The sequence below is a fragment of the Stigmatopora argus genome, chromosome 6 (assembly GCF_051989625.1).
Source record: "Stigmatopora argus isolate UIUO_Sarg chromosome 6, RoL_Sarg_1.0, whole genome shotgun sequence".
Taxonomy (NCBI): domain Eukaryota; kingdom Metazoa; phylum Chordata; class Actinopteri; order Syngnathiformes; family Syngnathidae; genus Stigmatopora; species Stigmatopora argus.
This window is the reverse complement of record NC_135392.1, coordinates 3,011,543-3,025,792: the sequence shown is the minus strand read 5'-3', so window position 1 is coordinate 3,025,792 and position 14,250 is coordinate 3,011,543. Positions and strand designations below refer to the sequence as shown.

Below are 14,250 nucleotides of genomic sequence, written 5' to 3'. Positions count from 1 at the left end.
ACATTCTATTTTTTATTTTTTTTTACTTTTTGTGGTATTTTGGTATTACTTTCGAAAAGATGTTACATTTACGTGGTGGTGTTTTTTGAGTGCAATGGACTGAATAAGAATATTTCATTCATTTTGAATGGGTATGTTTTGAGATACGAGCGTGCTCACAGAAAAAAAATATAACTTGTAAGGTAAAGACTCGCTGTAGATCAGATGAGCCAAACAATTTTCTTTTTCCACCCAAAACTTGGCACTCAAAGGAATATCTTAAATACGTGAATAAGTTGGTTCTTTTGAAATCATACAGCAATAACAACAATTATCGTTCTATATATTTGATTGAATTCGTCGTTTTAGTGGCAGACCGAAGAGCGCAGTGACTCACCCCACGTGACCAGACCCGGAAGTTCACAGTGCCTCACGTTCACAGCCACTGACGCGAAATGCCTCTCCGGTACGTTTAAGCTTCTTTTAAATCAACTTATTTCTACAATATGGGTTCTTTGCGTCTATGGTTCTGCTATTTTGTCAGTTTTCTGCATCGGATTTCAACATCTCACGACGGCAAAAACGCTATTACACCAACCCGGAAGTGGAATTAGACAACAGGTGCAATCGGTGATGCGTTCAAATGTTTTTGCTATTAGTGGATTGTATTACTCTCTGTGCTGTTACTGTAATGTATGGCGCCAGTGGTTGGACGTCTGTGCTTGTCAATGGCACCAAAACATGATATTGAATGCCAGCTCTCACTTGTTATACGGTTCCGACGTCTATCCATGTCAAAGGCAGCCGGTTAGTTTATTACAGTGGTCATTTTATCCCAATGAGTGATCATAACTAATAATGAATTTGGTACTAACGTAATGACATTGAAGTATCAAATGCAACTGAACAGATTATTACTGCCTCCTCGTGGCAGTATCGGTGTACTCCCTTTAATTTTGTGCTAAAAATGATATTGAGGAAATATGGTTACGTAAGATGATGTTTTATTGGATGCAAGTAATTTGGAATTAGTATTATTGAGTGAAAATTACTAGGTTGGACTGATATGTCATATTTATAACCCTCAAGTTTGTCATAAAGATCAGTAATACACGTTGATGACTTATAATCCTGTTTGATTTATTACATGGCATGTGGAAACCACACAATCTTTTAATTGAAGCTTCATATTATTTAAAAGACAGCCGGTGTATAGATAGCACCCACAAATGGGAACCGCCACGTATTTGGCGTCCGACCGCCTCGCTGCCCTGACAAATTAGGCAAATGGAATGTATACTTATTCTGGATTTGTGCTCTGAGGTCACAAAATGAGTCATTTATCTTTCAAAAAGTGCAAGTTGCACATATGGAAATGATTTACTTTGGTTGATGATGTGTTTGCCGAGATACTTGATACTTGAGATTTATTTCTTGTCAACTCTTGATGAAAGATTTTGAACTGTGGACGCGGAAATAGTTGATTTCGACTGGTAAATGTGAAGTATTTCTTGAGAAAATGTACAATAAAACAAGAAAATGAAGGATTCAGATGTGAAGGTCGCCGTTTAATCACATGGGGATGGAAATATTGGGAAATCCTCAATGCGTACAGTGTTTAGAGAAACTAATCTTCTAATTTACCAAAATGTGTGGAAAATGAACTGGTTTTGAACCATGAACCGAAACCACCGCTGCAACAAACAGCATATAGAAGGACTCCGATAAACCACAAAGATTAGTTCTGTTCCTATGACGGCTAATGTAACCAATTTTGTGGAATATCAAGAAAGAGGTTCTAATTTTTTGAATATTTTGAATTTTAAAGAAGTCATCATTCACCGCTAACCTTTTCCAGTTAAAATGGACTATCTTGAAGTCTATTGGCCGTTAATAATGAGTCCATTGAATAGTTAATGACCAATATTTGTTTTTTTTGTTGCTGCATTTTTAGAGTAATGTTGTATTTTCCCCGGTTTGCTCAATCTTTGACTGATCTTCTTGGAAATCAGCTGGGTTTTCGAACTTTGCTAACCTTCTGTGGACAGTGAGCCTATTGTAGCGAGAGACACTCACTCGGTGCCCTTGAGCAAAGTGTAAAGTCCAAATCCTAGCAGTTGGTGTTCTCACTCCGCTCATGACAGATCAATGCAACGCGACAATTGGATCGGAAGAACTCGCTATTTTTTTTTTTTTAATTGCCGTGGGACGTCGAAGTCTGTTTTTACGACCGCATTGGAGATAAGGTGGGTTTTTGTCAAAATGATTGGTACGTTTCCATGTTTAATTTCAGTCTAATTACTTTGCATGTGTAGGACTGACTGGCGACCGGTCTTGGCTTCTAGTCTGCCTTTCAGCTGGGATAGGCTACAGGACCCAGAAAAAGCGGCGTTGAAAAAAAAATCAATTTTATTGTCATTTTAAATGAATTTAAGCCTACTTTTCAACATTATTTGAATCAGTTGAATCCATTAGGTTGGTCAAATAAATTTAGAGTACCGTATTTTCTCGCATATAAGCCGTATTTCTAACAAAAACATGATGACTGAATCAAGGGTACGGCTTATATGCGCATAAATTAGACTGTACATAAACAAAACTGCAAGGTGACAAAGATAAAACGCCATAACGCAAGTAAGGTAATTTAATTAAACAGATAAAATGCTAAACAAAAGTTATTTTGACGTCTATGAATGAAATTCAAGAAAAAAATAAACCGTATCTTGCATAAAACGTGAAAAAACTCACTTGTGCCTGCCATTGCTCGCTCAGGGCGCCGCCATCTTACCGTAATGAAACGTGCTCTGATTGGTCAGAGGCGAGTAGCCTTGATACATGTGTTCGTAGTGTTTAACATGTCAGCACATCCCAATAGTTTTTAAGGCTTATCGACGGTCTTGCGGTCGATCATTAAAATATCAACCTTGTTACCTGCGTAATGTGTACCTCATGCTATTATTGCACCCAGAGACTTGGTAAAAACTAGACCGCTAGGGGACACACTTCCTGGTTGTACTACTCACGTGACTTCCTTTTTGAATTTGTCTACGTGCAGGCAACATAATAAAACCATAAATACGAAAATTGTAGATCTTATAAGAGAGAAATCGTAAAATTCAATGATTTTAAGGGTACGACCTATACGCGGAGGCGGCTAATATGCGAGAAAATACCGTAATTTTCCAGTGCATTATAAATTTGTAGTAACATTTCTACATTTCTATTTCAATCCAGGTTGCGGACGCTTTAACGCCACAGCAATGTATCCAACCGCACTCTTGCTTCTGCTAGCACTGAGCGCTACGGGAGGACACGGCGAAGACCGCCAAAGCGGCGGCCACGTTTCCGTGGTCGTCGTGGGGGGCACGGGGGACTTGGCCAAGAAGTATCTATGGCAGGGCTTCTTCCAGCTCTACCTCCAGCAGGTCAGCAGCGGCAACAGTTTCTCCTTCTACGCCGCCGGACAGTCGCCCGCCGAGAAGGCCACGCCGATATTCTTCGCCATCCTGAAGGCCGTACGCTGCCCGAAAGACGTGTCGGAAGAACGTTGCGCTGTGGTCAAGGACCAGTTCTTGCGTTTGTCGCGCTATCGGCAACTCAAGAGCCTCGAAGACTACCGGGAATTGAGCCAGGACATCGAACGGGAGGTTCGGGAAGAAGAACTGACCGAGGTCGGGCGACTTTTCTACCTCTCCGTGCCGGCGTTTGCCTACGCGGGTATCGCGGATAAAATCGGAAGCAGCTGCAGGCCTAGCGGCGACGCCGTTTGGCTACGAGTGGTTCTGGAAAAACCTTTTGGTCACGACTTGAGGAGCGCCCAGGTTCTGGCGGCTCAGCTCGGGAACGCCTTGCGCGATGAAGAAATGTACAGGATTGACCACTACTTGGGGAAGCAGGTAAGGACAACTGTTAAGTCACTTTCTTAAGTCTGGTGTTTGATTGGTTGTTTTTTTTCGGAATGTTTCTATCCCGATATTAGGTGGTCTCGAAGATCCTCCCGTTCAGGGTTGTAAACAAGAAGTTCCTCAATCCCATCTGGAACAAGCACCATATTGAGAGAATAGAGATTGTGTTGAAAGAGACGTTGGATGTACAAGGTATGTTAGTCATACCTGTCAACATATACGTTTTTTCTCGTATTTAATGTTTTTTTTTGGATCATTTCAAATTGTGTACGCCGTATAACAACTTTTGTACAGGATTTTTTTAAGTATGTTTTTTTAGATAACCATATTTTCACGACTATAAGGCGCACCGCATTATAAGGCGCACTGCATTATAAGGCGCACCCTCAATGAATGACACATTTTATTTTTTTTCCATATATAAAGCACACTGGATTATAAGGCGCCCTGTCTATTTACGAGAAAATTTAAGACTTTTAAGTGCGCCTTATAGTCGTGAAAATACAGTAGATTAGATAACTTTATTCATCCCATATTTGGGAAATTTTGTTGTCACAGTAGCAAGAGGGTGAGAATACAGACACAGAAAAAGACATTCTAGACATAAATAAATAGGTAATAAATAAGTTAATAAATACATTTGGTTTTTTTGTATTTTTTGTAAAACCGATCTCGTTTGACCCATTTCGGCTCTAATCCAGATCGTCTCGGTCACTGCTAGCAGACAAAAACATCATCGTCGATTGCTAATGTTGTCATGCTTTAAGCATCTTCCGCCATTTTCACTATATCAATATAGCGTGTCAGCAAGCAATGTACCCAGACAGTCAAGCTATCAGCCTCATACAGCGACATCTACAGAATCTTGAATTTAGTGCATACAAAAAAGCGCACCGACTGATTGAGCGCCATGTCCCCTTTTTTCGGAAAATTTTAGATAGTATGTTTTTTTAATTGCTTAAAGGGAATTGTAATCATTAATAAGGGAAGCAATTGGCCGAGGTAGACAGGTATGGCATTACTGGCCACCAAAGTCACCTCCAGCACCCCCCTGCAACAGGTGTACATTCTCATCCGTTGTTTCAAGCAGTGTTGAAAGTGTGAGTTGATTTTCAGTTTTTTTTTTGAAAAGCATTAGATAATATTGAGCTTTATTTTGCTGGAAAATGGGTCAGAAAATTAGTTGAAAATTCTCTGGACCTGTTATGAAATACGATGGGTTAAGCAGTCCACCCTAAACGGGTCAGCAGATAATCAGACCGCATTCCTTGATCCATTTGGCTGTTGTCTCTGTCCTCATTAGGACTGCAGGTTTTCTGGAACCCATCCCAGCAAACTTTGGGCAAAATTAATTGGTTCCACAACTTTTTTTGAAACTTGAAAATTTTGTAAGTGGCTGTATGATTGATTTTTTTACTTCAGTGCTGAGTCCTAGAATCAAGTAGAGGAGAGGGGAGTGGCTTCCGGTTGCGTGTTTCAGCGTGGATTTTCACATTTTTATGAACTTTAAAAAAAAAAATGTATTTTTTTACTTTGCTAAAAATCCGAGATGTCATGAACCTGCGATATTCGAGGAATTACCGTACTTTTTTGTTTTTCCTCATTTCCTCCCAGGCCGCATTCCCTTCTACAACGAGTACGGCGTCATCCGAGACGTGATCCAGAACCACCTGACGGAAGTCCTGGCTCTCCTGACCATGCCACTTCCCGCCAATCTCAGCGACAGCCAGGAGCTTCTACAAAACAAGCTACAGTTCTTCACCTCTTTCCTGCCCTTGGGCAAAAAACAGGCCGTGCTGGGCCAGTACCAGGCCTACCAAACGGAGGTCCGGCAGGAGCTCAACAAGACCAAAGACCACGTCGCCGTAACACCAACATTTGCCGGTAAGAATTCACCACATTTCCAGACGGAATTGACATTTTGTCCTTGTTCTTAGCTTGTTTCTCATTCTAGCCGTCTTAGCACACATGGACACGGCGCAATTTGAGGGCGTTCCCATCCTCCTGGTCTCCGGCAAGATGCTAGACGAACGCGTGGGATACGCACGGGTTCTTTTCAAGAGCGATCTGTTTTGTCTCCAAGCCAACGTGGTCTGCAGACCCAAGCAGATCCTCTTCTACTTTGGTCACGGTAGTCTGCAATTCCCAGCAGTTCTCGTGTCCAAGAATCTCTTCAGGCCTTCCATCGTTGAGGGAGACTGGAAGGAAGTGACGGATCACCCGGATGTCCACGTCCTGGGCTCGCCTCTGTCCGACTACTACGTCCAGACGCCAAAAGTACTGCGGGAAGCCTACGCCGAGCTCATCTCGCAGATCTTCGCCGGCCGTAAAGATAGCTTTATCGGCACGGAGAACCTCCTAGCGTCGTGGGGTCTCTGGACGCCGCTTCTCGAGAGTTTAGCCGGCACGTTCCCCCGCGTCTATCCGGGCGGGGTAGACAACGCCGCCCTGCTGGACCTCCACCTGAAAGGGAAGGAGATCGACTTCAACGCCGATTTGGTTCTCGTGGACCGAGCCGAGGACCCGTCGCCGAGGAATTTCGTAGTCACGCGGGGGAAATTCCGCGGCGCCGACATGGTGTCCGCCTGGGCCGAGGAACTGGTGGACCGTCTGGCCGCCGACCTTCAAGCGGCGGCCCAGGCGGCCGTGCTTCGGGATGGCGTTTTCCACTTAGCCCTCTCCGGTGGGTCCACGCCCATCGCGCTCTTCCACAGACTGGCGTTACACCACTTCGCCTTCCCGTGGGGCCACACCCACATCTGGATGGTGGACGAACGTTGCGTGCCGCTGGGCCACCCGCAGTCCAACTTCCACAACGTCCATCAACATCTCTTGCAGCACGTACGCATCCCGTATTTGAACATCCACCCCGTGGCGGTGGAGATCCGGCGCCGCATTTGCGCCGAAAAGGACGGCGCGCCGTCGTTGTATCGGGAAGATATCGACCGATGGATCGACGGTTCTAAGTTCCACTTCGTTCTGCTGGGAGTCGGACAGGACATGCACACGGCCTCGCTGTTCCCCGGCACCCCGGCGGGCCTCAACGCGAACCGGTTGGTGGTCTTCACCGAGAGCCCCGTCGAGCCGCACCGCCGCGTTAGCCTCACGCTGGACGCCATCAACAAGGCCCAGCGGGTGGCGCTGTTGGTGATGGGCAAGAGCAAACACGAGTTGGTCACCCAGCTGAGTCGGGTCAAGGACGATGCAAACAAATGGCCCGTCACGGGGGTGAAACCCACCAATGGCACGCTGACCTGGTACATTGACTACGAAGCGCTTTTGCGGTAGTGTGGAAAACAGACCGCGGGTTCTTTGCTATCGACAATCCAACCATTTTGACCTCGTTCGGACTGGTCCAAGTAAGAAATTCCAATCCGATGTCTTGATTCTTTATTTTCATGTACATTTCAAGCCACCAAATAAAACGGGCACGTTACCAGATGTACAAATAAGTACTTCCGTCCGCAATGCACAACATAAACTTTAACCTGTATCCCATTCCTGTGTGTTATTTTTTACTTTCTGTTGCGAGAGAACATTATTACAGTGGTACCTCGACATACGAGCAATTTGAGATACGAGTAAAATTTCGGGAAACTATTTATCTTGAGATACAAGACAAATTTTCATATACGAGCAGACTCATAAGAACATCATGGCCACTGTCTTTCTGGTCGCAACTCCCTCGTGTAATGTCTCTACGAGCACTGGGCGGAGCGTTGCATTCTTTCAGTGTTTTTTTTTCCAGTTAGTCAGTGCGTATGGCGGAGCTTGTTCGCTAATACGAGAGGAGTATATACTACTTTTCGTTGGCAAATGGTCGTGCGTTATCCTATTGTGAGGACATTTGTGTGCATCATTTTGGGAATATTTTGAAGGGAAGACAAACAAACAACCCTCGATAGGTTGCATCTGAAAGTCAGGGTGGAGGCGGAGCAAATATAGCCAACCCGGGAGAAGAAAGTTATCAAATTTTAAAACAAAATTAGAATCAAGTTTAGTGTAAGGTTAGATTAAGCTTATTTTTGGGTGTGTCTGCATCGTAATCCAAGTTCATTTAAATTTGTTTATGTTATGTTACGCGCCCGTTGCCGTGCACAAAAATTATATCGAGGTATCACTGTATTGTCATTTGAACCACGCTATTGAAATTTAGAATAAATTAATCCTCTTGCCTCTGGTCTGAAATTCAGATGCTGAAATACATCTTTGTGTGACCCTTCTTAAGCTAGTCCGGTTCTGGAGTTAAATTCCTTGGGTGCAGTTTCTAAAAAATCCTTTTTTGTATCCACTTGTAATTTCACATCTCAAGGTACATGTCTCATTTTTACAATTGCAAGTAAAGTGATCATGTAAGAAAATGAGAAATATATTTTCAAATTCTCAGGTGCTTTTTTGTGTATTTTGAGCTCATCTTTAAAATGTCAGGAATTGCATTTCTGAGCCTTGTGTTGAAATTATTTGTTGCAATACTGTGTGACGTGTACGGGATTTTTTTTGTTGTAATAGAAGCCGGTCTACACTGTGTCACCTATAATTATGTTTGGATCAAATGATACATTTTTAACAACGTCTTATCACCTGCAACAATTGGGAAACAGACGCCAAGGAAACACCTGCTTTGTGAAATGTGACGCATTAAAACGTGATGTGGATTAACGCACTTTCTCTTCTTTCATTCCCATGGTTTTGACTTACCGACTCGCCGGCGGCATGGAAACGCCATCAATTGTTCATATGAGTGCTATCCGATGTCCATGTGAGCAGCTGTGCTGCTTTTACTGTTCATTGTTGTTGCCTTTTTGTCAGCCACAGTCCACCTTTGACCGCCAGCGCTGCTACAAAAAAAAACATGTGGATGTTAGAATGGAACGGAAATAAAAGCCTTGTATACATGGTCATTTTTTAACAAATAAAAGCCTTACTGAACATGGTCGTTTTTTAACAAATAAAAGCCTTACTGAACATGGTCATTTTTTGACAAATAAAAGCCTTACTGAACATGGTCATTTTTTGACAAATAAAAGCCTTACTGAACATGGTCATTTTTTTAACAAATAAAAGCCTTACTATACATGGTCATTTTTTAAAGAAAAAAGTCTTACTATACTATGTCGTTTTTTTAAGAAAAAGGCCTTACTATACATGGTCGTTTTTTTAAGAAAAAGGCCTTACTATACATGGTTGTTGTTTTTAAAGAAAAAAGCCTTACTATACTATGTCGTTTTTTTAAGAAAAGGCCTTATTATACTATGTCATTTTTTTAAAAGAAAAAAAGCCTTACTATACTATGTCGTTTTTTAAGAAAAAAAGCCTTATTATACTATGTCGTTTTTTAAGAAAAAAGCCTTATTATACTATGACATTTTTTTAAAGAAAAAAGCCTTACTATACTATGTCGTTTTTTTAAAGAAAAAAGCCTTACTATACTATGTCGTTTTTTTTTTAAATAAAAATTCTTACTATACTGTCGTCTTTTAAAAAAAAAGCCTTACTATACTATGTCGGTTTTTAAGAAAAAAAGCCTTACTATACTATGTCACATTTTTAAAGAAAAAAGCCTTACTATACTATGTCGTTTTTTTTTTAATAACAATTCTTACTATGTCGTCTTTTAAAAAAAAAGCCTTACTATACCATGTCGGTTTTTAAGAAAAAAAGCCTTACTATACTATGTCAATTTTTTAAAGAAAAAAGCCTTACTATACTATGTCGTTTTAAGAATAAAAGCCTTACTATACTATGTCATTTTTAAGAAAAAAAGCCTTACTATACTATGTCGTTTTTTAAGAAAAAAAGCCTTACTATACTATGTCGTTTTTTAAGAAAAAAGCCTTACTATACTATATCGTTTTTTGAAGAAAAAAGCCTTACTATACTATGTCGTTTTTTTAAAAGCCTTACTATACTATGTCGTTTTTTAAGAAAAAAAGCCTTACTATACTATGTCGTATTTTGAAGAAAAAAGCCTTACTATACTATGTCGATTTTTGAAGAAAAAAGCCTTACTTTACTATGTCGTATTTTGAAGAAAAAAGCCTTACTATACTATGTCGTTTTTTTTAAAAGCCTTACTATACTATGTCGTCTTTAAAAAAAAAAGCCTTACTATACTATGTCGTTTTTTGAAGAAAAAAAGCCTTACTATACTATGTCGTATTTTGAAGAAAAAAGCCTTACTATACTATGTCGGTTTTTTAAGAAAAAAAGCCTTACCATATGTCGTTTTTTAAGAAAAAAAGCCTTACTATACTATGTCGTTTTTTTAAAGAAAAAAGCCTTACTATACTATGTCGTTTTTTGAAGAAAAAAGCCTTACTGTATGGCTTTTTTTCTTAAAAAACGACAAAGTATAGTAAGACCTTTTTTCTTCAAAAAAACGACATAGTATAGTAAGGCTTTTTTCTTAAAAAAACGGCATAGTATAGTATGGCTTTTTTTTCTTAAAAAAAACAACATAGTATAGTAAGGCTTTTTTCTTAAAAAAAACAACATAGTATAGTATGGCTTTTATTCTTAAAAAAACGACATAGTATAGTATCATACTATACTAAGTTGTTTTTTAAAGAAAAAAAGTCTTATTATACTGTGTCGTTTTTGAAGAAAAAAAGCCATACTGTATGGCTTTTTTTCTTAAAAAACAACATAGTATAGTAAGGCTTTTTTTCTTTAAAAATGTCATAGTATAGTATGGCTTTTTTTTCTTAAAAAACGACATAGTATAGTAAGGCTTTTTAAATTAAAAAACGACATAGTATAGTAAGGCTTTTTTCTTCAAAAAACGACATAGTATAGTAAGGTTTTTTTCTTAAAAAACGACATAGTATAGTAAGGCTTTTTTCTTCAAAAAACGACATAGTATAGTAAGGCTTTTTTCTTCAAAAAACGACATAGTATATAAGGCTTTTTCCTTCAAAAAAACACATAGTATAGTAAGGCTTTTTTTTCTTCAAAAAACGACATAGTATAGTAAGGCTTTTTTCTTCAAAAAACGACATAGTATAGTAAGGCTTTTTTCTTCAAAAAACGACATAGTATAGTAAGGCTGTTTTTCTTAAAAAACGACATAGTATAGTAAGGCTGTTTTTCTTAAAAAACGACATAGTAAGGCTGTTTTTCTTAAAAAACGACATATTATAGTAAGGCTTTTTTTCCCTAAAAAACGACATAGTATAGTAAGGCTTTTTTCCCCTAAAAACGACATAGTATATTAAGGCTTTTTTTAAACTAAAAAACAACATAGTATATTAAGGCTTTTTTTCCTTAAAAAACGACATAGTATAGTAAGGCTTTTTTCCCTAAAAAACGACATAGTATAGTAAGGTTTTTTTTTCTTAAATAAACGACATAGTATAGTAAGGCTTTTTCCCCCTAAAAATGACATAGTATAGTAAGGCTGTTTTTCTTAAAAAACGACATAGTATAGTAAGGCTGTTTTTCTTCAAAAAACGACATAGTATAGTAAGGCTTTTTTTCCTAAAAAACGACATAGTATAGCATGGCTTTTTTTCTTGAAAACGATATAGTAGAGGAAGCCTTTTTTCTTAAAAAACGATATTGTATTCAATTCAATTCAATTCAATTTATTTGGCAAGAAAAAGCACCAGGCTAAGGGCCATGTAACAAGATACAAGAAATGTGTGTATAGTAAGGCTTCTTTTCTTAAAAAACGACATAGTATAGTAAGGCTTTTTTTCTTAAAAAAAATGACATAGCACGTAAGGCTAAGAGAGTCGGAGAATAAATCTGACTTCTGATTCTTCACCTTCTAGTTGTTGCTGTGGTCCACTGGCAAAATCATTGGGTCAGAACATGAGGTGGGAATCAGGAGTGAGTTCAATTCCACTCTTTGCAATTCTCAAATTGTTTATTGAGGTAATGAAAAGGATAAATACGACTTCCAACTTTACTGTGGTGCAGTGGCAAAGACAATGGGTCAGAACTTCAGGTGGACTCAAGTTCAAATCAGAAGTGAGTTTGATTCCACTCTTTGCAATTCTCAAATTGTTTATTGAGGTAATGAAAGGGATAAATATAACTTCCAATCACATCATTTCAGAAGACACTGTGGTCCAGTGGCAAAGACAATGGGTCAGAACTTCAGGTGGACTCAAGTTCAAATCAGGAATGAGTTCAATTCCACTCTTTGCAATTCTCAAATTGTTTATTGAGGTAATGAAAGGGATAAATATAACTTCCAATCACATCATTTCAGAAGACACTGTGGTCCAGTGGCAAAGACAATGGGTTGAAATTGAAGTTGGACACAAGTTCCAAATCTGGAGTGAGTTCAAATCCACTCTTTGCAAATCTCAAATTGTTTATTGAGGTGATGAAAATGATAAATATAACTTCCAATCATTTCATTTCAGAAGTCACTGTGGTCCAGTGGCAAAGACAATGGGTCAGACAGACCTCAAGTTAGTGGATTTGACTGCCATGTGGGAGATGGGGTTTGAATCCCGCTCTCGTTTGACTAATCACTACACTAGTAGTTCAGTAAATGGGTAATCCTTTTTTCATTCAAATAAAGACTTAGTCATTTTTTTCAGCAAAACAATATTTCCGGTCAGCCTTCGGCTGACCGGAAGACAGTTGGGAGGGGGGGGGTTCCTGGTGGTGTTCGACAGTCGGCCTGCGGCCGACTGCCGACACCATACAGTCGTTGACTGGCGACACCGGGACGTGAACCCTCGACACCCACGTCGCAGGCAGGTGACTTACCCACTACACCACGAGGCGGCCCGCCTATACATGATTGGAAGTTATATTTATCCTTTTCATTACCTAAATAAACAATTTGAGAATTGCAAAGAGTGGAATTGAACTCATTCCTGATTTGAACTTGAGTCCAACTTCAATTTCAACCCATTGTCTTTGCCACTGGACCACAGCGACTTCTGAAATGATGTGATTGGAAGTTATATCTATCCTTTTCATTACCTCAATAAACAATTTGAGATTTGCAAAGAGTGGAATTGAACTCACTCCTGATTTGAACTTGAGTCCACCAGAAGTTCTGACCATTTGTCTTTGCAACTGGACCACAGTGACTTCTGAAATGAAGTGATTGGAAGTTATATTTATCCTTTTCATTACCTCAATAAACAATTTGTGAATTGCAAAGAGTGGAATTGAACTCACTCCTGTTTCCCACCTCAAGTTCTGAACCAATGATTTTGCCAGTGGACCACAGCAACAACTAGAAGGTGAAGAATCAGATTTATTCTCCGACTCTCTTAGCCTTACTTGCTATGTCGTTTTTTAAGAAAAAAAAAAGGCTTCCTCTACTATGTCGTTTTTGAAGAAAAAAAGCCTTACTATACTATGTCGTATTTTGAAGAAAAAAGCCTTACTATACTATATCGTTTTTTGAAGAAAAAAGCCTTACTATACTATGTCGTTTTTTTAAAAGCCTTACTATACGATGTTGTTTTTTAAGAAAAAAAGCCTTACTATACTATGTCGTATTTTGAAGAAAAAAGCCTTACTATACTATGTCGTTTTTTTAAAAGCCTTACTATACTATGTCGTTTTTTTAAAAGCCTTACTATACTATGTTGTTTTTTAAGAAAAAAAGCCTTACTATACTGTCGTCTTTAAAAAAAAAAGCCTTACTATACTATGTCGTTTTTGAAGAAAAAAAGCCTTACTATACTATGTCGTATTTTGAAGAAAAAAGCCTTACCATACTATGTCGTTTTTTAAGAAAAAAAGCCTGACTATACTATGTCGTTTTTTAAGAAAAAAGCCACACTATACTATGTCGTTTTTTGAAGAAAAAAAGCCTTACTATACTATGTCGTATTTTGAAGAAAAAAGCTTTACTATACTATGTCGTTTTTGAAGAAAAAATCCTTACTATACTATGTCGTATTTTGAAGAAAAAAGCCTTACTATCCTATGTCGTTTTTTTTTAAGAAAAAAGCCTTACTATACTATGTGGGTTTTTTAAATAAAAATTCTTACTATACTATGTCGTCTTTTTAAAAAAAAAAGCCTTACTATACTATGTCGGTTTTTAAGAAAAAAAGCCTTACTATACTATGTCGATTTTTTAAAGAAAAAAGCCTTACTATACTATGTCGTTTTTGAAGAAAAAAGCCTTACTATACTATATCGTTTTTTAAGAAAAAAGCCTTACTATACTATGTCGTTTTTTTAAAAGCCTTACTATACTATGTCGTATTTTGAAGAAAAAAAGCCTTACTATACTATGTCGTTTTTTTAAAAGCCTTACTATACTATGTCGTCTTTAAAAAAAAAAGCCTTACTATACTATGTCATTTCTTGAAGAAAAAAAAGCCTTACTATACTATGTCGTATTTTGAAGAAAAAGCCTTACTATACTATGTTGTTTTTAAAA

General features: G+C 38.6%; 3 protein-coding genes across 14 annotated transcripts in view; 1 reads left to right on the top strand and 2 right to left on the bottom strand.

Moving 5' to 3' along the window:
- The window catches only part of epha2a (eph receptor A2 a), a 44,710-nt gene extending 35,994 nt beyond the window's left edge, over positions 1–8,716 (bottom strand). Inside the window, exon 1 of one of the 2 annotated variants that reach the window (XM_077603179.1) lies at positions 8,583–8,716. In XM_077603179.1, coding sequence (XP_077459305.1) covers positions 8,583–8,610 — 28 coding nt within the window. In that variant the 5' untranslated portion in view covers positions 8,611–8,716. Of the gene's footprint in view, positions 1–376; positions 625–8,582 lie in introns of those variants that run through there. The other variant, XM_077603180.1, reaches the window with a different exon arrangement.
- Positions 354–7,563, top strand: h6pd (hexose-6-phosphate dehydrogenase (glucose 1-dehydrogenase)). 2 transcript variants are annotated; one of them, XM_077603181.1, is made up of 5 exons: positions 354–445; positions 3,214–3,875; positions 3,959–4,076; positions 5,499–5,768; positions 5,839–7,563. In XM_077603181.1, the coding sequence occupies exons 2-5, from the start codon at positions 3,240–3,242 to the stop codon at positions 7,170–7,172; spliced, it is 2,358 nt and encodes a 785-aa protein (XP_077459307.1). In that variant the 5' UTR covers positions 354–445; positions 3,214–3,239; the 3' UTR covers positions 7,173–7,563. The 2 variants fall into 2 exon arrangements, with proteins under 2 accessions (XP_077459307.1, XP_077459308.1); XM_077603182.1 differs by lacking the exon at positions 354–445 and adding an exon at positions 2,078–2,225.
- The window catches only part of LOC144075794 (uncharacterized), a 35,142-nt gene continuing 25,915 nt past the window's right edge, over positions 5,024–14,250 (bottom strand). For 8 of the 10 annotated variants that reach the window (XM_077603185.1, XM_077603187.1, XM_077603189.1 and 5 more), the window contains one exon: positions 8,583–8,722. In XM_077603185.1, the coding sequence (XP_077459311.1) occupies positions 8,670–8,722 (53 nt within the window). In that variant the 3' untranslated portion in view covers positions 8,583–8,669. Of the gene's footprint in view, positions 7,026–8,582; positions 8,723–14,250 lie in introns of those variants that run through there. The other 2 variants (XR_013300632.1, XR_013300631.1) reach the window with 2 other exon arrangements.